Source organism: Procambarus clarkii, chromosome 41 (genome assembly GCF_040958095.1).
Source record: "Procambarus clarkii isolate CNS0578487 chromosome 41, FALCON_Pclarkii_2.0, whole genome shotgun sequence".
NCBI classification, from domain to species: Eukaryota; Metazoa; Arthropoda; class Malacostraca; order Decapoda; family Cambaridae; genus Procambarus; species Procambarus clarkii.
In genome coordinates this window covers 6,256,662-6,284,295 of record NC_091190.1, presented here as the reverse complement: position 1 = coordinate 6,284,295, position 27,634 = coordinate 6,256,662, and the positions used below count along the sequence as shown (strand labels likewise).

At 46.7% G+C, this 27,634-nt stretch overlaps 1 protein-coding gene across 1 annotated transcript in view; it reads left to right on the top strand.

The window, feature by feature from the left end:
• The window catches only part of LOC123748276 (ionotropic receptor 21a-like), a 460,516-nt gene that overhangs the window by 395,012 nt on the left and 37,870 nt on the right, over positions 1–27,634 (top strand). Inside the window, exon 9 of the mRNA XM_069339092.1 lies at positions 24,656–24,962. Coding sequence (XP_069195193.1) covers positions 24,656–24,962 — 307 coding nt within the window. The remainder of the gene's footprint in view (positions 1–24,655; positions 24,963–27,634) is intronic.

The window sequence follows — 27,634 nt, the reverse complement described above, 5'->3', positions numbered from 1 at the left end:
GACATTAGAAGGAACTTTTTCAGTGTCAGAGTAGTTAACGGATGGAGTGCATTAGGCAGTGATGCGGTGGAGGCTGACTCCATTCACAGTTTCAAATTTAGATATGATAGAGCCCAGTAGACTCAGGAACCTGACCACCAGTTCATTGACAATTGAGAGGCGGGACCAAAGCGCCAAGGATCAACCCCCGCAAGCACAAATAGGTGAGTACAAATAGGTGAGTACACACACACACACACACACACACACACACACACACACACACACACACACACACACACACACACACACACACACACACACACACACACACACGCACACGCACACGCACACGCACACGCGCACGCACACGCGCACGCACAAGCACACACACACACACACACACACACACACACACACACACACACACACACACACACACACACAAGATGAACTTCATCAAGATGAAGATGAACCAGCCAAGCTTAATTTGATATTTACCCTAAATGAGTGGAATATAAGGGAATTCAAGATGGAAGTCAAGATTGTGCGAAGAAAGCTAGTGGAACATCTGGAGCGAAAGAACTTTGTAACACAGCATCAACATGGGTTCAGGGATGGCAGGTCCTGCCTCACAGGGTTACTTGAATTCTACGACCAGGCAACAAAAATAAGGCAAGAAAGAGAAGGGTGGGTAGACTGCAAATTTTTGGATTGTCAGAAAGCCTTTGATACAGTACCACACAAGAGGCTAGTGAAAAAGCTGGAGATGCAGGCTGGAGTGAAAGGGAAGGTACTCCATTGGATAAAGGAGTAAGTAAGCAACAGGAGACAACGAGTCAGTGTGAGGGGTGAGGTCTCAGATTGGCGAGACGTTACGAGTGGAGTCCAGCAGGGGTCAGTCCTTGACTCTATATTGTTTCTGATATATGTAAATGATCTCCCAGAAGGTATAGAATCGTTTCTCTCAATGTTTGCCGATGATGCAAAATTTAAGAGGAGGATTAAAACTGAGGACGATAGTAGGAGGCTACAAGATGACCTAGACAGACTGAGTGAATGGTCCAACAAATGGCTGTTGAAGTTCAACCCGAGTAAATGCCAAGTAATGAAACTAGGCAGTGGAAACAGGAGGCCAGATACAGGATACAGAATAGGAGATGAAGTACTTAATGAAACGAACAGAGAGAAAGATCTAGGAGTTGATATCACACCAAACCTGTCTCCTGAAGCCCACATAAAAAGAATAACATCTGCGGCATATGCGAGGTTGGCTAACATGAGAACAGCATTCAGGAACCTGTGTAAGGTTCAACAGGTACTCTGAGAGAGAATTCTATCAACATCAGAGGCCCGAGACTGTTCAACACGCTTCCGCTACACATAAGGGGCATAACTGGCCGACCCCTCACAGTGTTCAAGAGAGAACTGGATAAGCACCTCCAAAGGATACCTGATCAACCAGGCTGTGACTCATACGTAAGGCTGCGAGCAGCCGCGTCCAACAGCCTGGTTGATCAGTCCAGCAACCAGGAGGCCTGGTCGACGACCGGGCCGCGGGGACGCTAAGCCCTGTAAGCACCTCAAGGTAACCTCAAGGTAAGGAATCATTCAGAATCTTGTACACCACATATGTAAAACCAATCCTGGAGTATGCGGCCCCAGCATGGAGCCCGTACCTTGTCAAGCACAAGACGGTGCTGGAAAAAGTCCAAAGGTATGCCACTAGACTAGTCCCAGAACTAAGAGGCGTGAGTTACGAGGAAAGGCTGCGGGAAATGCACCTTACGACACTGGAAGACAGAAGAGTAAGGGGAGACATGATCACAACCTATAAAATCCTCAAGGGAATCGACCGGGTAAACAAAGATAAACTATTCAACACTGGTGGGACGCGAACAAAGGGACACAGGTGAAAACTGAGTACCCACATGAGCCACAGAGACGTTAGAAGGAACTTTTTCAGTGTCAGAGTAGTTAACGGATGAATGCATTAGGCAGTGATGTGGCGGAGGCTGACTCCATACACAGTTTTAAATGTAGATATGATAGAGCCCAGTAGGCTCAGGAATTTGTACACCAGTTGATTGACAGTTGAGAGGCGGGACCAAAGAGCCAGAGCTCAACCCCCGCAAGCACAAATAGGTGAGTACACACACACACCCATTCCCACCCACCCCCCTCCTCCCACTCACTCCCCAGGACCTCCCTTCTCCCCCCATCCCCCAAGCCCTCCCGTCTCCCACATGCCCTCTTGTTTCTCCCACCGCCAAGCCCTCCGTTTTCCCCCGCCCCCCACTCTCCCCCACCCCACCTAAGCCTTCCCCTCTCCACCACTCCCCTAAACCGTTCCCTCTTCCTCACCCACCTCAGCCTTTCTCTTCCCCCCATGCCCTCCCAAGCCCATCCCCCTTTTCTGCCCCCCCCCAACACCCCCCCTCCCCTCCCCCTCTCACCCACCCCCTTACCCTCCTACTCCCCCCCCCAAGCCTATCCTCCTCCACCAGTCTCCTCGTACCAGATCCCCCCAACACCCGTTCACCCCACATCCCAAAGTTCCCCCCCAGAAAAGAAGCAGAAGAGAGTCAGTTTCAGGGTGATGTACTCGAACATAGATGGGATCACAAGCAAGGCAAGTGAACTAAAGGAAAGAGCACAAGAAGTGAACCCAGATGTAATCGGACTCACTGAAACAAAACTCTCTGGAAGCATAACGAATGCCGTATTTCCCCAGGAGTACACAGTAATAAGGAAAGAGAGGGAAGGTAGGGGAGGAGGTGGAGTGGCCCTACTCATGAAAAAGGAATGGAGTTTTAAGGAGCTGGCTATACCAGGCTGTGTGGGTTTCAAAGACTACATAGCAGGCACCATGACAATGGGAGGACCAAGAATAGTAGTAGCAGTAATATATAACCCTCCACCAAATGACAGAAGACCCAGTCAAGAGTATGAAAACAACAACATGACAGTTAACACTATAATTGAGAGGGCAGCCTCTGCTGCCTGTAGAAATAGATCCCACCTGCTCATCATGTGGGACTTCAATCACGGAAGGATTGACTGGGAGAACAAGGAACCGCATGGAGGCGAGGACATGTGGATAGCCAAACTATTGTAGGTGGTGACTAGAAACGTTTTATGCCAGCATGTCAGAGAACCCACAAGGATGAGAGGAAATGACGAACCAGCGAGACTCTACCTAGTCTTCACTCTGAACGACTCCGACATAAGAGAAATTGGTTTTGATGCCTCAGTAGGAATGAGCGACCACAGTGTACTTGTGTTTGAGTACTTGATTGAAGAAGGGTTATTGAACTCGAGGAGGGATACCGAAGACAAAATGTTAGCATACCGAAAGGGAAACTATGAGGAGATAAGAAAATTCCTAACAGATATAGTATGGGAAACAGAGCTCAAGGGAAAGACGGCCCAAGACATGATGAACTACATCACGCAGAAGTGCAAGGACGCAGCAAACAAGTTTGTCCCAGTCCAAAAGGAAAACAGTGAAATGAAGATGAGAAACCCATGGTTTAATCAGAGATGTAGGCTAGCTAAGCAGCAAAGTAAAAGGGCATGGAGAAACTATAGGCATAAAAGGACACTTTAGAACAGAGAAAGATATCAGAATGCTAGGAATGAATATGTCAGGATGAGAAGAGAGGCAGAAAGACAATACGAAAATGACATTGCAAGCAAGGCAAAGACTCGGCTTAAATTGCTGCATAACCACATCAGGAGAAAAACAACAGTAAAGGAACAGGTTATGAAATTAAGGATAGGGGAAGCAGGATTCACTACAAACGACAAGGAAGTGTGTGAGGAACTGAATAAGAAATTCCAGGAGGTTTTCACCTTAGAGCAAGGAGAAATCCAAGAGATAAGAGAGGGAATAGCTAACCAGGAACCACTGGAAGAGTTTGAGATTAACAGCGGAAGGAAGGAAGTGTTTGGGTATTAAGGAAGTGTTTACTAGAGTTGGAGGTGAAAAAGGCTCTAGGCCCTGATGGAATCTCCCCTCGGACACTAAAAGCAATGAGCAGAAGAACTGTGCCTCCCACTCTCCATAGTGTACAACAAATCACTGGCAACAGGGGAATTGCCAGAAATTTGGAAAGCAGCTAACGTAGTCCCGATATACAAGAAAGGGAATAGACAGGAGGCACTGAACTACAGGCCAGTGTCCCTAACCTGCATACCATGCAAGCTAATGGAGAAGATTGTGCGAAGAAAGCTAGTGGAACATCTGGAGCGAAAGAACTTTGTAACACAGCATCAACATGGGTTCAGGGATGGCAGGTCCTGCCTCACAGGGTTCCTTGAATTCTACGACCAGGCAACAAAAATAAGGCAAGAAAGAGAAGGGTGGGCAGACTGCACATTTTTGGATTGCCAGAAAGCGTTTGATACAGTACCACACAAGAGGCTAGTGAAAAAGCTGGAGATGCAGGCCAGTGTGAAAGGGAAGGTACTCCATTGGATAAAGGAGTACCTAAGCAACTGGAGACAACGAGTCAGTGTGAGGGGTGAGGTCTCAGATTGGCGGGACGTTACAATTGGAGTCCCGCAGGGGTCAGTCCTTGGACCTATACTGTTTCTGATATATGTAAATGATCTGCCAGAAGGGATATAATCGTTTCTCTCAATGTTTGCCGATGATGCAAAAATTATGAAGAGGATTGAAACACAGAGGATGATAGTAGAAGGCTACAAGATGACCTAGACAGACTGAGTGAATGGTCCAACAAATGGCTGTTGAAGTTCAACCCGAGTAAATGCAAAGTAATGAAACTAGGCAGTGGAAACAAGAGGCCAGACACAGGATACAGAATAGGAGATGAAGTACTTAATGAAACGAACAGAGAGAAAGATCTAAGAGTTGATATTACACCAAACCTGTCTCCTGAAGCTCACATAATATAATAACGTCTGCGGCATATGCGAGGCTGGCTAACATGAGAACAGCATTCAGGAACCTGTGTAAGGAATCATTCAGAATCTTGTACACCTCATATGTAAGACCAATCCTGGAGTATGCGGCCCCAGCATGGAGCCCGTACCTTGTCAAGCACAAGACGAAGCTGCAAAAAGTCCAAAGGTATGCCACTAGACTAGTCCCAGAACTAAGAGGCGTGAGTTACGAGGAAAGGCTGCGGGAAATGCACCTTACGACTCTGGAGGACAGAAAAGTAAGGGGAGACATGATCACAACCTACAAAATCCTCAGGGGAATCGACCGGGTAAACAAGGATAAACTATTCAACACTGGTGGTACGCGAACAAGGGGACACAGGTAGAAACTGAGCACTCACATGAGCCACAGGGACATTAGAAGGAACTTTTTCAGTGTCAGAGTAGTTAATGGATGGAGTGCATTAGGCAGTGATGCGGTGGAGGCTGACTCCATACACAGTTTCAAATTTAGATATGATAGAGCCCAGTAGACTCAGGAACCTGAACACCAGTTCATTGACAATTGAGAGGCGGGACCAAAGCGCCAAGGATCAACCCCCGCAAGCACAAATAGGTGAGTACAAATAGGTGAGTACACACACACACACACACACACACACACACACACACACACACACACACACACACACACACACACACACACACACACACACACACACACACACACTAACCTCCCGCACTAACCCACCCCCACACACCCTCTCCATCCCCCTCCCTCACTTCCACCTTCCACCTCTCCCCATATACTCACACACCTCCTCTCTCTCTCTCTCTCTCTCTCCCCCCCCCCTCTCTCTCTCTCTCTCTCCCCCCTCTCTCTCTCTCTCTCTCTCTCTCTCTCTCTCTCTCTCTCTCTCTCTCTCTCTCTCTCTCTCTCTCTCTCTCTCTCTCTCTCTCTCTCTCTCTCTCTCTCTCTCTCTCTCTCTCTCTCTCTCTCTCTCTCTCTCTCCCCCTCCCCCTTTCTCTCCCACTCCCCCTCTCTCTCCCTCTCCCCCTCTCTCTCCCTCTCCCCCTCTCCCTCCCTCTCCCCCTCTCTCTCCCTCTCCCCCTCTCTCTCCCTCTCCCCCTCTCTCTCCCTCCCCACTCTCTCTCCCTCCCCCCTCTCTCTCCCTCCCCCTCTCTCTCCCCCTCCCCGCTCTCTCCCCCTCCCCCCTCTCTCTCCCCCTCCCCCTCTCTCTCTCCCCCTCCCCCTCTCTCTCTCCCCCCCCTCTCTTTCTCCCCCTCCCCCTCTCTCTCCCTCACCCCCTCTCTCCCTCCCCTCTCTCTCTCCCTCCCCTCTCTCTCTCCCTCCCCTCTCTCGCTCCCACCCCTCTCTCTCTTCCTCCCCCTCTCTCTCTTCCTCCCCCCCTCTCTCTCCCTCCCCCCTCTCTCTCTCTGTCTCTGTCTCTCTCTCTCTCTCTCTCTCTCTCTCTCTCTCTCTCTCTCTCTCTCTCTCTCTCTCTCTCTCTCTCTCTCTCTCTCTCTCTCTCTCACACACACACACACACACACTCATAGGGAAATCATGGAAGGGAGACGAACTCTGACTGCCAAACGCAGGACATTCACAACTGGAACAAACACAGAGAATGGGATGGAACAGGAAGCCTGGATGAAGGATGAAGGATGAAGGATGAAGTGGCGCAGGGAGAGAGAAGGAAATCAGAGTACCACAACCCAGAACCCTACAATCCCAGAGGGAAGTGGAGAACCCTCCTCAAACAGTGCAACAGCCACAGGGATTGGGGCACCACCCCCACATTCTACCCAACAGACACCTCCAGCAAATGCAGAATGAATTCAGTGAAGGACTGAGGGTAATGAGGGAGACAGTAGCCAACCTGCAAGATGATTTAAGGGCAGCAAAGGAGGAGATAAGATACCTAAAGGAGACTCTTCCACAATACCAGGCACAAACTGTACCCCAGGGAGATGGGAATGCTACTGTGGAGGGGACCACCACAACCCAGATCTCATTTGCTGAAATGCTTAAAATGAGCCCTGAAGCTAGGTCTGTGGTTAAGGAAGTTGCCATGGAAGTGGTTTCCTCTCAGGAAGCAGCTAGATGTACTAGCCGGGTGATAGAGAGAAATAGAGCAGTAGTAGTAGCAGGCATTAAAGAGCAAACAGGGACCAGACCAAAGGAGCGGAGAGACAAGGACAAAAACATGATTAAAGAGATCCTTAAAGAGGTAAGGATGGAGGGAGCTGAGCGAAATGTTGAAAAGGTTTTCAGGCTTGGAAAGTACAACAAGGGCAGAGACCGAATGATAAAGGTGGTTTTCATGAGCGAAATCGCGAAAGAGGAACTACTAGCAAATAAGTGTTGTCTAAAAGGTGTAGAGAAGTTCAAGAAAATATTCCTGCAGAAGGATATGACAAGGGAAGAGAGAATACGGACAGCAGACGCGAGGAAGGAGCGCAGGGAGAGAGAAGGAAATCAGAGTACCACAACCCAGAACCCTACAATCCCAGAGGGAAGTGGAGAACCCTCCTCAAACAGTGCAACAGCCACAGGGATTGGGGCACCACCCCCACATTCTACCCAACAGACACCCAACCTGCCCCATCCCCTGTCAGCCCCCCACTAAGTACCCACCTAGGGCACCCTCCCCCCACCCACCCCCCTCCCCCCACTCACCCCCCTTCTCCCCCTCACCCCTCTCCCCAGGACCTCCCTTCTCCCCCATCCCCCATGCCCTCCCTTCTCCCACATGCCTTCCCGTCTCTCCCACCCCCATGCCCTCCCTTCCCCTCTCCCCCCTAAGCCCCCCACTCTCCCCCACCCCACCTAAGTCTTCCCCTCTCCCCCACTCCCCTAAACCCTCCCCTCTTCCTCACCCACCTCAGCCCTCCCTTTTCCCCCACGCCCCCCAAGCCCTCCACCCTTTTCTCTCCCCCCAAGCCCTCCCATCTCCCCTATCCCCCACAGCCTCTCCTCCCCCCATGCTTCCCCAACCCCCTCTCTCTCCCTCCCCACTCTCTTACCCACCCCCTGTACCCTCCCCCTCTTATCCACCCCCTGTACCCCCCCCCCTCTTATCCACCCCCTGTACCCTCCCCCTCTTATCCACCCCCTGTACCCTCCCCCTCTCCCCCACCACCCCAAGCCCTCCCTCCTCCACCAATCCCCCCGTGCCAGGTCCCCCCAGCTCCCACTCACCCCAGATCCCAAAGGTCCCCCCCAGAAAAGAAGCAGAAGAGAGTCAGTTTCAGGGTGATGTACTCGAACATAGATGGGATCACAAGCAAGACAAGTGAACTAAGGGAAAGAGCACAAGAAGTTAACCCAGATGTAATCGGACTCACTGAAACAAAACTCTCTGGAATCATAACGAATGCCGTGTTTCCCCAGGAGTATACAGTAATAAGGAAAGAGAGGGAAGGTAGGGGAGGAGGCGGAGTGGCCCTACTCATGAGAAGGGAATGGAGTTTTAAGGAGATGGCCATCCCGGGCTGTGAGGAGTTCAGAGACTACATAGCAGGCACCATAACAATGGGAGGACCAAGAATAGTAGTAGCAGTAATATACAACCCTCCACCAAATGACAGGAGACCCAGTCAAGAGTATGAAAACAACAACAAGGCAGTTAACACTATAATTGAGAGGGCAGCCTCTGCTGCCTGTAGAAATAGATCCCACCTGCTCATCATGGGCGACTTCAATCACGGAAAGATTGACTGGGAGAACAAGGAACCGCATGGAGGCGAGGATACGTGGAGAGCCAAACTATTGGAGGTGGTGACAAGCAACTTTTTAACCCAGCATGTCGGAGAACCCACAAGGATGAGAGGCAATGACGAACCAGCGAGACTCGACCTAGTCTTCACTCTGAACGACTCCGACATAAGAGAAATCGGTTTTGAGGACCCAGTAGGAATGAGCGACCACAGTGTACTGGTGTTTGAGTACTTGATTGAAGAAGGGTTATTGAACTCGAGGAGGGATACCGAAACCAAAAGGTTAGCATACCGAAAGGGAAACTATGAGGGGATAAGAAAATTCCTAACAGATATAGCATGGGAAACAGAGCTCAGGGGAAAGACGGCCCAAGATATGATGGATTACATCACGCAGAAGTGCAAGGACGCAGCAAACAAGTTTGTCCCAGTCCAAAAGGAAAACAGAGAAATGAAGATGAGAAACCCATGGTTTAACCAAAGATGTAGGCTAGCTAAGCAGCAAAGTAAAAGGGCATGGAGAAACTATAGGAATAACAGGACACTGGAGAGCAGAGAAAGATACCAGAATGCCAGGAATGAATATGTCAGGATGAGAAGAGAGGCAGAAAGACAATACGAAAATGACATCGCAAGCAAGGCAAAGACTCAGCCTAAATTGTTGCATAGCCACATTAGGAGAAAAACAACAGTAAAGGAACAGGTTATGAGATTAAGGATAGGGGCGGAAGGATTCACTACAAATGACAAGGAAGTGTGTGAGGAATTGAATAAGAAATTCCAGGAGGTCTTCACCTTAGAGCAAGGAGAAATTCCAGAGGTAAGTGAGGGAATAGCTAACCAGGAACAACTGGAAGAGTTTGAGATTACCAGTGGGGAAGTAAGGAAGTGTTTACTAGAGTTGGACGTGACGAAGGCTATAGGCCCAGATGGAATCTCCCCTTGGGTTCTAAAGGAAGGAGCAAGAGAACTGAGCCTACCACTCTCCATAGTGTATAACAAATCACTGGCAACAGGGGAACTGCCAGATATTTGGAAAGCAGCTAACGTAGTCCCGATATACAAGAAAGGGGATAGACAGGAGGCACTGAACTACAGGCCAGTGTCCCTAACCTGCATACCATGCAAGCTGATGGAGAAGATTGTGCGAAAAAAACTAGTGGAGCATCTGGAGCGAAGGAACTTTGTAACACAGCATCAACATGGGTTCAGGGATGGCAGGTCCTGCCTCACAGGGTTACTTGAATTCTACGACCAGGCAACAAAAATAAGGCAAGAAAGAGAAGGGTGGGCAGACTGCATATTTTTGGATTGTCAGAAAGCCTTTGATACAGTGCCACACAAGAGGCTAGTGCGAAAGTTGGAGATGCAGGCTGGAGTGAGAGGGAAGGTACTCCGGTGGATAGAGGAGTACCTAAGCAACAGGAGACAACGAGTCTGTGTGAGGGGTGAGGTTTCAGATTGGTGAGACGTTACGAGTGGAGTCCCGCAGGGGTCAGTCCTTGGACCTATACTGTTTCTGGTATATGTAAATGATCTCCCAGAGGGTATAGATTCGTTCCTCTCAATGTTTGCCGACCATGCAAAAATTATGAGGAGGATTGAAACAGAGGATGATAGTAGGAGGCTACAAGATGACCTGGATAGACTGAGTGAATGGTCCAACAAATGGCTGTTGAAGTTCAACCCGAGTAAATGCAAAGTAATGAAACTAGGCAGTGGAAACAGGAGGCCAGGCACAGGATACAGAATAGGAGATGAAGTACTTAATGAAACAGACAGAGAGAAAAATCTAGGAGTTGATATCACACCAAACCTGTCTCCTGAAGCCCACATAAAGAGAATAACGTCTGCGGCATATGCGAGGCTGGCTAACATCAGAACGGCGTTCAGGAACCTGTGTAAGGAATCATTCAGAATCTTGTACACAACATATGTAAGACCAATCCTGGAGTATGCGGCCCCAGCATGGAGCCCGTACCTTGTCAAGCACAAGACGAAGCTGGAAAAAGACCAAAGGTATGCTACTAGACTAGTCCCAGAACTAAGAGGCATGACTTATGAGGAAAGGCTGCGGGAAATGCACCTTACGACACTGGAAGACAGAAGAGTAAGGGGGGACATGATCACAACCTACAAAATCCTCAGGGGAATCGACCGGGTAAACAAGGATGAACTATTCAACACTGGTGGGACGCGAACAAGGGGACATAGGTGGAAGCTGAGTACCCAAATGAGCCACAGAGACGTTAGAAAGAACTTTTTCAGTGTCAGAGTAGTTAGTAAATGGAATGCATTAGGAAGTGATGTGGTGGAGGCTAACTCCATACACAGTTTCAAATGTAGATATGATAGAGCCCAATAGGCTCAGGAATCTGTACACCAGTTGATTGACGGTTGAGAGGCGGGACCAAAGAGCCAGAGCTCAACCCCCGCAAGCACAATTAGGTGACTACAATTAGGTGAGTACACACACACACACACACAATTCTTCAGGAGTCAGAGAAGGAAAAAGACTTGGGGGTTGATATCACGCCAGACCTGTCTCCTGCAGCACATATCAAGCAGATAACATCAGCGGCATATGCCAGGCTGGCCAACATACGAACGGCATTCAGAAACTTGTGTAAAGAATCATTCAGAACTTTGTATTCCACATATGTCAGGCCAATCCTGGAGTATGCAGCCCCAGCATGGAGTCCATATCTAGTCAAGGATAAGACTAAACTGGAAAAGGTTCAAAGGTTTGCCACCAGACTAGTACCCGAGCTGAGAGGTATGAGCTACGAGGAGAGACTACGGGAATTAAACCTCACTTCGCTGGAAGACAGAAGAGTTAGGGGGGACATGATCACCACATTCAAGATTCTGAAGGGGATTGATAGGGTAGATAAAGACAGTCTATTTAACACAAGGGGAACACGCACAAGGGGACACAGGTGGAAACTGAGTGCCCAAATGAGCCACAGAGATATTAGAAAGAACTTTTTTAGTGTCAGAGTGGTTGACAAATGGAATGCATTAGGGGGTGATGTGGTGGAGGCTGACTCCATACACAGTTTCAAGTGTAGTTATGACAGAGCCCGATAGGCTCAGGAATCTGTACACCTGTTGATTGACGGTTGAGAGGCGGGACCAAAGAGCCAGAGCTCAACCCCCGCAAACACAACTAGGTGAGTACAACTAGGTGAGTACACAAGCAGGTTTGTAAGCAGGTTTGTCCCAGCCCGACAGGAAAAAACAGAGAAGCAAAGGAAGAATCCGTGGTTTAATAAGGAATGTATGAAAGCAAAGGAGCTGAACAAAATGGCATGGAATAACTTCCGTAATAACACAACACCAGAAAGTAGAGTGAGATACCAGAGAACCAGGAACGAGTATGTCAGTGTGAGAAGAGCAGCTGAGAAAAGGTATGAAAATGATTTAGCTAATAAAGCCAGGACCGAACCAAAGCTACTACACAGTCACATCAGGAGGAAGACAACAGTGAAGGAACAGGTGATGAAACTTAGGGTGGGCGAGGACAGGTACACAGAGAATGACAAAGAGGTGTGTGAAGAACTCAACAAAAGGTTCCAGGAGGTCTTTACAATAGAACAGGGAGATGTCGCGGCGCTAGAAGAGGTGGCAGCAAACCAGGTGACCTTGGATAGGTTCGAAATTACAAGAGATGAGGTCAAGAAGCACCTATTGGAGCTGGATGTGAGAAAAGCTGTTGGGCCGGATGGAATCTCGCCATGGGTATTGAAAGAGTGTGCAGGAGCACTTTGCCTACCACTCTCCATAGTGTATAGTAGGTCACTGGAAACGGGGGACCTACCAGAAATATGGAAGACTGCTAATGTAGTACCAATATACAAAAAGGGTGACAGACAAGAGGCACTGAACTACAGGCCAGTGTCCTTAACTTGTATACCATGCAAGGTGATGGAGAAGATTGTGAGAAAAAACCTAGTAACACATCTGGAGAGAAGAGACTTCGTGACAACCCATCAACATGGGTTCAGGGAGGGTAAATCTTGCCTTACAGGATTGATAGAATTCTACGATCAGGTGACAAAGATTAAACAAGAAAGAGAAGGGTGGGCGGATTGCATTTTTTTTGGACTGTCGGAAAGCCTTTGACACAGTACCCCATAAAAGGTTGATGCATAAGCTAGAGAAACAGGCAGGAGTAACTGGTAGGGCGCTCCAGTGGATAAGGGAGTACCTAAACAATAGGAAGCCGAGAGTTACAGTGAGGGGTGAGACCTCAGACTGGCGTGAAGTCACCAGTGGAGTCCCACAGGGCTCTGTACTTGGACCTATCCTGTTTCTGATATACGTAAATGATCTCCCAGAGGGTATAGACTCATTCCTCTCAATGTTTGCTGACGACGCCAAAATTATGAGAAGGATTAAGACAGAGGAGGACAGCTTGAGGCTTCAAGAAGACCTGGACAAGCTGCAGGAATGATCGAACAAATGGCTGTTAGAGTTTAATCCAAGCAAATGTAATGTAATGAAGATAGGGGTAGGAAGCAGGAGACCATATACAAGGTATCACTTGGGAGATGAAATACTTCAAGAGTCCGAGAGAGAGAAAGACCTGGGGATTGATATCACGCCAGACCTGTCCCCTGATGCTCATATCAAGAGGATAACAGCAGCAGCATATGCCAGGTTGGCTAACATAAGAACGGCCTTTAGAAACTTGTGTAAGGAATCTTTCAGAACATTATATACCACATATGTCAGACCAATCCTGGAGTATGCGGCACCAGCATGGAGTCCATATCTAGTCAAGCATAAGACTAAAATGGAAAAGGTTCAGAGGTTTGCCACCAGACTAGTACCCGAGCTGAGAGGTATGAGCTACGAGGAGAGACTACGGGAATTAAACCTCACTTCGTTGGAAGACAGAAGAGTTAGGGGGGACATGATCACCACATTCAAGATCCTCAAGGGAATTGACAGGGTTGATAAAGACAGGCTGTTTAACACAAGGGGCACACGCACTATAGGACACAGGTGGAAACTGAGTGCCCAAATGAGCCACAGAGATATTAGAAAGAACTTTTTTAGTGTCAGAGTGGTTGACAAATGGAATGCATTAGGAAGTGATGTGGTGGAGGCTGACTCCATACACAGTTTCAAGTGTAGATATGATAAAGCCCAATAGGCTCAGGAACCTGTACACCTGTTGATTGACAGTTGAGAGGCGGGACCAAAGAGCCAGAACTCAACCCCCGCAAGCACAACTAGGTGAGTACTAGGTGAGTACACACACACACACACTGGTAGCCCGGCGCAGGACTCGTAATTCTGTGGCGCGGGTTCGATTCCCGCACCAGGCAGAAACAAATGGGCAAAGTTTTTTTTACCTTGAATGTCCCTGTTACCTAGCTGTAAAAAACAAGTACCTGGGAGTTAGTCAGCTGTCACAGGCTGCTTCCTGGTGTGTGTGTGTGTGTGTGTGTGTGTGTGTGTGTGTGTGTGTGTGTGTGTGTGTGTGGTGTGGAAAAAAAGTACTTAGTAAACAGTTGAATGACAGTTGAGAGGCGGGCCGAAAGAGCAAAGCTCAACCCCCGCAAACACAACTAGGTGAATACAACTAGGTGAATACACACACACAAACATGCACACTTGTACACAAACACTCTCACACAGGCATGAACTCATGCAAACAACCACTCACAAACATACAGGTTCTCTCTCACACACACACACACTCACAAACTTACAGGTTCTCTCACACAGACACACCCGCACAAACATACACATTCTCACACACACATTCACAAACATACACATAGGCATGCACACATACTCACAAATATACACATGATCCCACACAATACTATCGAAGGATTATCGAAGGATTAAGGCAGAGGAGGACAGCTTGAGGCTTCAAGAAGACCTGGACAAGCTGTAGGAATGGTCGAACAAATGGCTGTTAGAGTTTAACCCAAGCAAATGTAATGTAATGAAGATTGAGGTAGGAAACAGGAGACCAGATACAAGGTATCATTTGGGAGATGAAATACTTCAAGAGTCAGAGAGAGAGAACGACCTGGGGGTTGATATCACGCCAGACCTGTCACCTGAAGCTCATATCAAGAGGATAACATCAGCAGCATATGCCAGGTTGGCTAACATAAGAACGGCCTTTAGAAACTTGTGTAAGGAATCTTTCAGAATATTATATACCACATATGTCACACCAATCCTGGAGTATGTGGCTTCAGCATGGAGTCCATATCTAGTCATGCATAAGACTAAACTGGAAAAGGTTCAAAGGTTTGCCACCAGACTAGTACCCGAGCTGAGAGGTATGAGCTACGAGGAGAGACTTCGGGAATTAAACCTCACTTCGTTGGAAGAAAGAAAAGTTAGGGGGGACATGATCACCACATTCAAGATTCTCAAGGGAATCGACAGGGTTGATAAAGACAGGCTATTTAACACAAGGGGCACACGCACAAAGGGACACAGGTGGAAACTGAGTGCCCAAATGAGCCACAGAGATATTAGAAAGAACTTTTTTAGTGTCAGAGTGGTTGACAAATGGAGTGCATTAGGAAGTGATGTGGTGGAGGCTGACTCCATACACAGTTTCAAGTGTAGATATGATAGAGCCCAATAGGCTCAGGAACCTGTACACCTGCTGTTGATTGACGGTTGAGAGGCGGGACCAAAGAGCCGGAGCTCAACCCCCGCAAGCACAACTAGGTGAGTGCACATACACACTCACAAACATACCTTCTCACACACACACACACTCACACACATACACATTCAGCACACACACACTCATAAACATACACATTCTTACACACACCAGCTCATACTTGTGTTAAGAGAGTACTTAGAGTAACAATATGGACCGTTGGATATATATTGACGTAATGGACCATTAGAGAGTAGAATTTTATACTACTGAATTTTGAGAAACCGAAAAGGTTTTGTATTTATGTTGCTAATAAAACCTCACCTAACCATCTTAGTCCTAATACACGCTATCTAAGGTCCGGTATCGTACATTTACACATGCTATATTAGGCCTAAAAACAGGTTGGGGTGTTTTAAGTTGGGGTTTTAGCTTTATTTCTTCGGAATCTGTAAAATGAGTAGTACCAAATTGTACCATGTATTTGTGTATTACGTCAATATATGTACGATTATGCAACTAGTTAGAAGTGGGAGCACGTGAAGAGGAGGACGGGCTGTGCTCACAGGCGTGTGCTGAACAGTGCTACACAGTGTTTATGATCATAGAGTCACAACACTAGGCACATGTGGGCTCAATACCTCAACACCCCAGAGACCCTCCAAAGGGTCCAGGGGGATAGGGAAGTATAGGGTAACACCGCCAGTCTAGGGATAGGGAAGTATAAGGTAACACCACCAGTCTAGGGATAGAGAAGTATAAAATAACACCACCAGTCTAGGGATAGGGAAGTATAAGGTAACACCACCAGTCTAGGGATAGGGAAGTATAAGGTAACACCACCAGTCTAGGGATAGAGAAGTATAAAATAACACCACCAGTCTAGAGATAGGGAAGTATAAGGTAACACCGCCAGTCTAGGGATAGAGAAGTATAAGGTAACACCACCAGTCTAGGGATAGGGAAGTATAAGGTAACACCACCAGTCTAGGGATAGGGAAGTATAAAATAACACCGCCAGTCTAGAGATAGGGAAGTATAAGGTAACACCGCCAGTCTAGGGATAGAGAAGTATAAAATAACACCGCCAGTCTAGAGATAGGGAAGTATAAGGTAACACCGCCAGTCTAGGGATAGAGAAGTATAAAATAACACCGCCAGTCTAGAGATAGGGAAGTATAAGGTAACACCGCCAGTCTAGGGATAGAGAAGTATAAAATAACACCGCCAGTCTAGGGATAGGGAAGTATAAGGTAACACCACCAGTCTAGGGATAGAGAAGTATAAAATAACACCACCAGTCTAGGGATAGGGAAGTATAAGGTAACACCGCCAGTCTAGGGATAGAGAAGTATAAGGTAACACCACCAGTCTAGGGATAGAAAAGTATAAGGTAACACCACCAGTCTAGGGATAAGGAAGTATAAAGTATCGCCAACAGTTTACTGGATCACTGTATAAAATAAATCATTTTACATATATACAAGTTATAAAAAACGTAGTAGACACGTCCAATTTAAACTCTAGCTAGATGCTTCTATGTTCAACTCGTGAAGCATAAGGAACACACAATTTAGTAACATTGGGACACTAGACTTCAACTAGATGCTTCTAACTTAAACAACTAATAAGCTTAATTAAAGTACATCAAACTTCGTAACATTGGTACTGCAGCTAGGTGCAGTACCTAAACTGTGAATTTTTGCAAAAAAAAATTAAAGTCACAATGAATGAACAATTTCAAAGTCAAACTAGATTCAACTAATTTAAAGTAGCTAGGATCGGGAACCTTAAAGTCAATAGAACTTAACAAACTTAAAACCACCGAAAGTCAATCAAAGTCCCCAAAGAACTGTGAAATTCGAAGTCGGTATTCAATGAAAAAATACCAAGGTCCCTTCTTGACTGACAAATCTTAAGTTCACTTGGCACCAATAAATAACTTTGATAAAATGAGATACCCCAACAATGATCCACAAATAATGACACATTCTCACCCTACTACTACATGGAACACAACTAATATATTACTGCGCCTCTGTAGGTGTCCTCAGACCCGTGCTGCACGACGCTCAAAACTGGCAAATAGGAAAATAAAATCAGTAACAACTGGACTGCAACAAATAAAACAATCCCCTCTCATATTGCACTTAGTGATAAACCAAACATAACAACCTATAGTAATAACTGTACTTGAACACATGCAGGTGTTCACTTTTGAAAGAAAAAAAATGAGTCGCAGTAAAATCATTAACTAACCTTGATTACTCATGCCTTGGAAATGAGTCACACGCATACACAGCCCAAGTCAAGAAGAAAACAGCAGTCAAGGAACAAAAAATACAAAAATTAACAAAAAAGGGATGAAACTGAGAAAGGGGAGAAAAGATGCACTAGAATGACAAGGAGGTGTTTGAAGAACTCAACAAGAGATTCCAGGAGGTCTTCACAATAGAGCAAGGAGAAGTCCTTGCACTAAGTGAGGAGGCGTTAAACCAAAGCAACCATGGAGGAATTTCAACTCACCAGTAATGAGGTCAAAAGTAATCTGTTGGGGCTGAATGTGACAAAGGCTGTTGTACCTGACAGAATGTCACCATGGATGCTAAAACATGTTGCAGAAGCACTAAGTGTGCTTCTGACACTTAGTGTCAGAATTGTTAGGGTAGTGTAAGTGTTATACTGTATGCAGTATAAACACTGGAAACAGGAAACCCACCGGAAAGTTGGAAAACAGCAATTGTAGTCCCAATATACAAAAAGGTGACAGGCCAGAGGCACTGAATTACAGATCAGTTTCCCTAACTTGTATACCATGCAAGGTGATGGAGAAGATCGTGAGGAAATGACTCGTAGAGTACCTGGAGGAAAATAGATTTGTAGCTCGCCACCAGCATTGGTTAAGGGATGGTAAATTGTACCTCACAGGCTTAATAAAATTCTATTACCAGATGACAAAAATTAGGCAAGAGAAGAAAGAGAAGAATCGGCAAACTGCATTTTCAGAAAGCTGTTTTGAATTGGCTTTCAACTTAGAAAGCCAATTACATAGTACCCTATATGAGGCTGTTGCAAAAATTAGAACAACAGGCAGGAGTAAAAGGTAAGGTGCTCTAATGACTAAGGGAGTATCTAAGCAACAGGAAACAGCGAGTGACTGTTAGGGGGGAGGGGGGAGACATCAGAGTGGCGAGATATCAACAGCAGGGTCTCACAGGGCTCTGTGCTATTTATTTTTTATTTATATATAAAAGAGTTCCTACATTCATGTAAAGCCACTAGCATGCATACTGCTGCAGCAGGTCCTTAATCCTAATTTTCCCAAGAATACGACCCGCCAAATCATTTAACAACCAGGTACCCATTCACTGCTAGGTAAACAAAGGTTACAGTTAAGGATTGGCGCTCAGTTAATCCTTCCCGCCCAGGATACATTAGGTCAAAGCACTCGCGAAGCGCCGAGCGAGTGCTTTACCACTGCGCCATAAGAACTGCCTACTTGGACTCATCCTGTTTCTGATATATGTATTCGATCTTCTAGAGGGTATAGACTCATTCCTCTCAATGTTTGCTGACGATGCTAAAATTATGAGAAGAATCAAGACAGATGAAGATTGAAAGAGACCACAGGATGGGCTGGACAAACTGGAGGAATGGTGTAGGAAATGGCTACTAAAGTTCAATTCAAGTAAGTGTAGAGTAACGAAATTAGGTGAAGGGAGCAGGATGCCAAACACAAGGTACCATCTGGGAGGTGAAATCATGCAAGGGTCAAAGCGAGAGAAAGATCTGGGGGTTGATATCTCACCGAACCTGTCCCCACAGGTTCACATCAAAAGGATATCATCAGTGGCATGTGGTAGATTGGCAAACATCAGAACTGCCTTTAGAAGCTTGTGAAAGGAATCGTTCAGAACCTTGTATACCACATATGTCAGACCAGTCCTCGATTATGTAGCTCCATCCTGGAGTCCATACCTAGTTAAGCACAAGAGAGAGTTAGAGAAGCTTGAGAGGTATTCCACCAGGCTAGTCCCAAAACTGAGAGGTATGAGTTACGAGGAAAGGCTAAGAGAGCCTCACGTCCCTTAAAGACGAAAGAGTAACGGAAGACATGAGACACCTACAAAATTCTCAGAGGAATTGAAAGGGTGGAAAAAGATAAACTATTTAGCACGGGTGGAACAAGGGAAATTTGAACGCGAAAAACGGGACACAGGGGAAAACTTAGGATCCAAATGTGCCACAGAGACGTTGGAAAGAAGTTTTTCAATATCAGGGTAGTTAACAAATGGAATGTATTAGGCAGTGATGTGGTGGAGCCGGACTCATACAGAGGTTTCATATGTAGATTTGATAGAGCCTAATAGGCTCAAGAATCTGTACACCAGTTGACTGACAGTTGAAAAGTGGGACCAAAGAGCCAAAATATGTCGTACTAGAAAATGATAGTGTTTGCTAGAAAATTTACGTATTTTCCAGTTTTCTGTTTTGAGTCCTAGTGTTAGGATTAGGCCACTTTAGTAGGACGGCTTTTTGACGTTGGGAAACCATAGGAGAACGGGCCAAGATGTCGATCATCTCGCTTGAGACATCATGCCTTCAGAGTGTAAACAAGACGGCGAGCCGTGTCAAGTCTAATAAAGGCTCTCACAAACTTTAAGTGTTTAAGAGCATCTAATTGGTACTCAATTTTGAGGTTATAATCACAAACCTGTGTCACGTTTACCAAGTATCTAGTAGCATTGGAGAGCCCATAATTAAAGGTCACTTCAAGAGAACGAAAAGCACTTGTGAAAGGCAAGTGTTGGGAGCAGATTGATCCCTTCACCACCACTACACCCACCACATCAACGGTATCACCAACACTGTACCCCACCACATCAACGGTATCACCAACACTGTACCCCACCACATCAACGGTATCACCAACACTGTACCCCACCACATCAACGGTAACACCAACACTGTACCCCACCACATCAACGGTAACACCACCACTGCACCCACCACATCAACGGTATCACCAACACTGTACCCCACCACATCAACGGTATCACCACCACTGTACCCCACCACATCAACGGTATCACCAACACTGTACCCCACCACATCAACGGTATCACCAAAACTGTACCCCACCACATCAACGGTATCACCAACACTGTACCCCACCACATCAACGGTAACACCAACCCTGCACCCACCACATCAACGGTATCACCAACACTGTACCCCACCACATCAACGGTATCACCAACACTGTACCCCACCACATCAACGGTAACACCAACCCTGCACCCACCACATCAACGGTATCACCAACACTGTACCCCACCACATCAACGGTATCACCAACACTGTACCCCACCACATCAACGGTATCACCAACACTGTACCCCACCACATCAACGGTATCACCAACACTGTACCCCACCACATCAACGGTATCACCAACACTGTACCCCACCACATCAACGGTATCACCACCACTACACCCAACACATCAACGGTAACACCAACACTGTACCCCACCACATCAACGGTATCAACAACACTGTACCCCACCACATCAACGGTAACACCAACACTGTACCCCACCGCATCAACGGTAACACCAACACTGTACCCCACCACATCAACGGTAACACCAACACTGTACCCCACCACATCAACGGTAACACCACCACTGCACCCACCACATCAACGGTATCACCAACACTGTACCCCACCACATCAACGGTAACACCAACCCTGCACCCACCACATCAACGGAAACACCAACACTGCACCCACCACATCAACGGTAACACCAACACTGCATCCACCACATCAACGGAAACACCAACCCTGCACCCACCACATCAACGGTAACACCAACCCTGCACCCACCACATCAAAGGTAACACCAACACTGCATCCACCACATCAACGGTAACACCAACACTGCACCCACCACATCAACGGTAACACCAACACTGCATCCACCACATCAACGGTATCACCAACACTGCATCCACCACATCAAGGGTAAAACCACCACTGCATCCACCACATCAACGGTAACACCAACACTGTACCCACCACATCAACGGTAACACCAACACTGTACCCCACCACATCAACGGTATCACCAACACTGTACCCCACCACATCAACGGTAACACCAACACTGTACCCCACCACATCAACGGTAACACCAACCCTGCACCCACCACATCAACGGAAACACCAACCCTGCACCCACCACATCAACGGTAACACCAACCCTGCACCCACCACATCAACGGTAACACCAACCCTGCACCCACCACATCAACGGTAACACCAACCCTGCACCCACCACATCAACGGAAACACCAACACTGCACCCACCACATCAACGGTAACACCAACACTGCATCCACCACATCAACGGTATCACCAACACTGCATCCACCACATCAACGGTAACACCACCACTGCATCCACCACATCAACGGTAACACCAACACTGTACCCACCACATCAACGGTAACACCAACACTGTACCCCACCACATCAACGGTATCACCAACACTGAACCCCAGCACATCAACGGTAACACCAACACTGTACCCCACCACATCAACGGTAACACCAACCCTGCACCCACCACATCAACGGAAACACCAACCCTGCACCCACCACATCAACGGTAACACCAACACTTCATCCACCACATCAACGGTAACACCAACACTGTACCCCACCACATCAACGGTAACACCAACCCTGCACCCACCACATCAACGGAAACACCAACCCTGCACCCACCACATCAACGGTAACACCAACCCTGCATCCACCACATCAACGGTAACACCAACCCTGCACCCACCACATCAACGGTAACACCAACACTGCACCCACCACATCAACGGTAACACCAACCCTGCACCCACCACATCAACGGTAACACCAACCCTGCACCCACCACATCAACGGTAACACCAACCCTGCACCCACCACATCAACGGTAACACCAACACTTCATCCACCACATCAACGGTAACACCAACACTGTACCCCACCACATCAACGGTAACACCAACCCTGCACCCACCACATCAACGGAAACACCAACCCTGCACCCACCACATCAACGGTAACACCAACCCTGCATCCACCACATCAACGGTAACACCAACCCTGCACCCACCACATCAACGGTAACACCAACACTGCACCCACCACATCAACGGTAACACCAACACTGCACCCACCACATCAACGGTAACACCAACACTGCACCCACCACATCAACGGTAACACCAACACTGCACCCACCACATCAACGGTAACACCAACACTGTACCCCACCACATCAACGGTATCACCAACACTGTACCCCATTACATCAACGGTAACACCAACACTGCACCCACCACATCAACGGTAACACCAACACTGCACCCACCACATCAACGGTAACACCAACACTGCACCCACCACATCAACGGTAACACCAACACTGTACCCCACCACATCAACGGTATTACCAACACTGTACCCCACCACATCAACGGTATCACCAACACTGCACCCACCACATCAACGGTAACACCAACACTGCACCCACCACATCAACGGTATCACCAACACTGCACCCACCACATCAACGGTAACACCAACACTGCACCCACCACATCAACGGTAACACCACCTGTCGCATGTCTGCGTTACTAAGCAGTCTACGCTCATGTTAGGAAGTACCTCAAACTATAGTATGATAGCTGCTTAATTAACATTAACTAGACCAGTAGAAGTGACTCTACTGTGGACAATCAGGCCGCCTTAGAGCAGCCCACATAGAGCTTCTGATCATATCTCCTCTGTCCCCCAACTACCTCCGTTCCCGCGGGAATGCTGCTAATGAAGGCATCTGACATGATGCTGTCCATTGTATGGGTATATGACCTCATCACTATAGCAACGCCTGAACACAACAATCATTAAGAAAGTTATTTAATGATTACATTGGCTAGTATATAGATTTAAATAATAATTATTCAGAATATATTAAAATTTAATAAAACAATGTTAGTAGTGCAGGCTAAAAACTGGATTGAAATTAAATTAAGCCAAGATCATTAAACTTATAAGTGATTTGGCTGCACTTACATTCTTACTTAATTATTACTTGCATATTCGAATGCATTATTTTGTCAGAGAAGGTGGGATGGGAGTACTCACCCTTGTTCCAGCTTACTCCTCAAACAGCGGATAGTCGCTAACAGCTGAGCACATGGACTCCAAAAGTAGATTGTCGCTAAGCAATCTACGTTTAATGAATCAATCAACCTGACCAGGTTCACTTTGATTTTAGTTATATTTAAATAATATTTTTTTGTGTAGATTATTAGATAAAGTTTTTGTACCAGACTTTTGGCTAACCAAAAGGTGCGGGAAGGTGATTGGTTAACCAGAATGTGTAGGAAGGGTGTTGGTTAACCAGAATGTGTAGGAAGGGTGTTGGTTAACCAAAATGTGTAGGAAGGGTGCTGGTTAACCAAAATGTGTAGGAAGGGTGTTGGTTAACCAGAATGTGTAGGAAGGGTGTTGGTTAACCAGAATGTGTAGGAAGGGTGTTGGTTAACCAAAATGTGTAGGAAGGGTGTTGGTTAACCAAAATGTGTAGGAAGGGTGTTGGTTAACCAAAATGTGTAGGAAGGGTGCTGGTTAACCAAAATGTGTAGGAAGGGTGTTGGTTAACCAAAATGTGTAGGAAGGGTGTTGGTTAACCAGAATGTGTAGGAAGGGTGCTGGTTAACCAGAATGTGTAGGAAGGGTGCTGGTTAACCAGAATGTGTAGGAAGGGTGCTGGTTAACCAGAATGTGTAGGAAGGGTGCTGGTTAACCAGAATGTGTAGGAAGGGTGCTGGTTAACCAGAATGTGTAGGAAGGGTGCTGGTTAACCAGAATGTGTAGGAAGGGTGTTGGTTTATGAGAAGATGTTGGAAATCTATTGGTTAATGAGATGGTGATTGACAGCTCAGGTTGATGATGTGGTGGATGGTTCTGGTGTATTCGTACATGATTTGTAAGTTAATGAGAAGTTACACAAGTCTGTGGGTTAATTAGACGGTAAAGTTTGATAGTTAGATAATTTGATGCTTCTTAAAATAGGCAGTTGATTAATTTAATGGAAGGAAGTTGGCAAGTAAGACAAGTAAGACAAGTAAGACATACGGCAGATGGTCAATAAGAATGTGCTGTATTTTAGGTTTTTATCATACCAATATATATATATATATATTATATATATATATATATATATATATATATATATATATATATATATATATATATATATATATATATATATATATATATATATATATATATATATATTACTAAAATGGGTTTGATCAGTGGTGAGAGGCTGGGGCAGCAGAGCCTGGTGTACGCCAGCCTGTACACGTGGGGGATGCACTTCCGCTACACCCTGCGTCAGGAGCCCAGCACCGCCAGCCTCCAGGTGTATGTGGTGTTCCTTGGCTTGTACGTCATCGTCATCACCACAGGCTACTGCTCCAACCTCACAGCCTTCCTCACTGTAGAGAGAACACCGCCCGGTATAAACACCATCAAGCAACTCTACAGCTCCTCCCTCACTCCCTTGGGCCTTGGCAACTTCTTCGGGATATCTATGGCTGAGTCCAAGAGTGAATATCTTAGGGTAAGTGCTTGTGCTGAGTCCAAGAGTGAATATCTTAGGGTAAGTGCTTGTGCTTAGTCCAAGAGTGAATATCTTAGGGTAAGTGCTTGTGCTGAGTCCAAGAGTGAATATCTTATGGTAAGTGTTTGTGCTGAGTCCAAGAGTGAATATCTTATGGTAAGTGTTTGTGCTGAGTCCAAGAGTGAATATCTTAGAGGAAGTGCTTGTGCTGCGCCCTAGAGTGAATATTTTATGGTAAGTGTTTGTGCTGAGTCCAACAGTGAATATCTTAGAGTAAGTGCTTGTGCTGAGTCCTAGAGTGAATATCTTAGGGTATGTAAGTGACTAAGAAATTTTGAGGAAATAGGTGTTAGAATCATTAATCATACCCTTTCGGTCATATTTAACAACACACACACACACACACACACACACACCTCGTAGCCTCGGGGATAGGGGCCTTAATAGGGGCCTCGTAGGGGATAGGGCCCTTAAAGGGGCCTCGTATCCTGGTGGATAGCGCGCAGGATTCGTAATTCTGTGGCGCGGGTTCGATTCCCGCACGAGGCAGAAACAAATGGGCAAAGTTTCTTTCACCCTAAGTGCCCCTGTTACCTAGCAGTAAATAGGTACCTGGGAGTTAGTCAGCTGTCACGGGCTGCTTCCTGGGGTGTGTGTGGTGTGTGGAAAAAAAAAAAAAAAGTAGTTAGTAAACAGTTGATTGACAGTTGAGAGGCGGGCCGAAAGAGCAAAGCTCAACCCCCGCAAAAACACAACTAGTAAACACACACACACACACACACACTCACACTCACACTCACACTCACACTCACACTCACACTCACACTCACACACACACACATGTGTGTGTGAAGGAATGGTCGAACAAATGGTTGTTAGAGTTTAACCCAATCAAATGTAATGTAATGAAGATAGGTGTAGGGAGCAGGAGGCCAGATACAAGGTATCATCTGGGAGAGGAAATTCTTCAGGAGTCAGAGAAGGAAAAAGACTTGGGGGTTGATATCAAGCCAGACCTGTCTCCTGCAGCACATATCAAGCGGATAACATCAGCGGCATATGCCAGGCTGGCCAACATACGAACGGCATTCAGAAACTTGTGTAAAGAATCATTCAGAACTTTGTATACCACATATGTCAGGCCAATCCTGGAGTATGCAGCCCCAGCATGGAGTCCATATCTAGTCAAGGATAAGACTAAACTCGAAAAGGTTCAAAGGTTTGCCACCAGACTAGTACCCGAGCTGAGAGGTATGAGCTACGAGGAGAGACTACGGGAATTAAACCTCACTTCGCTGGAAGACAGAAGAGTTAGGGGGGACATGATCACCACATTCAAGATTCTGAAGGGAATTGATAGGGTAGATAAAGACAGTCTATTTAACACAAGGGAAACACGCACAAGGGGACACAGGTGGAAACTGAGTGCCCAAATGAGCCACAGAGATATTAGAAAGAACTTTTTTAGTGTCAAAGTGGTTGACAAATGGAATGCATTAGGAAGTGATGTGGTAGAGGCTGACCCCATACACAGTTTCAAGTGTAGATATGATAGAGCCCAATAGGCTCAGGAATCTGTACACCTGTTGATTGACGGTTGAGAGGCGGGACCAAAGAGCCAGAGCTCAACCCCCGCAAACACAACTAGGTGAGTACAACTAGGTGAGTACACACACACACACACACACACACACACACACACACACACACACAAGGGACTATACGTAGGACGGCGGTCAGGGAACAAGTGTAGGACAGCGGTCCGCGAATTACTTCAATATTCTCGGGATATTTACGTACCAGTGAGCCCAAAACATAGTTTTTGGTCATATGAAGGGTACAGCAACGCAGTGATAACGCAACGTAGTGAATTCTTATAACATGGGATAAGAAAAAAATTGAAAATGAACGAGATTGTGGCAAGACGGTGGCACCAGAGGCCTGAGAAGGGCAGAGCTTGGACCACCACGTGGGAGGAGTTCTGGCGGAGACGTCAATAATTAAGGAGGACATCGCTTCATAAATCACCTAATTGTGCTGTGGGATGCTTACTTGGAGGTGAGTGCCTCTCAAAGTCAGTCATACAAGGTGTACAGTGTTTTTTATATAGTAATTAGCTTTGAACATAAGTTAATTAAAATACAAAAAGTAGCTCAAGAGCCTCAGCTTGGTACTAGTTTTCTCACACCTGTGTGTTACATTACACCGCCACTGACTAGACCTACCCTCCCCCCCCCTCCTCACCATAACATGCCAGTGTAAACACACACACACACACACACGCACGCACAAACCAGCCTACCGCCAACCTCACCCCTCACTACTGGGACTTGACCTTCCATCCCCCCCCCCCTGATTGTCCTCCTTCTTCCCTTCCCCCCCCCATTCTGCCTATTTCCCTCTCTTCCTCAATCTCCCTCACTCCCTTTCACTCCTCCTTCACTCCCCCTCTCCCTTTCACTCCCTCTCTCCCTCTCCCTCCATCCCTCCACCAGTTAACCCAACCCCCTCACCGTGCCACCCCCACAATAAACACACACACACACACACACACACACACACACACACACACACACACACACACACACACACACACACACACACACACACACACACACACACACACACACACACACACACAGACACACACACACACACACACACACACACAC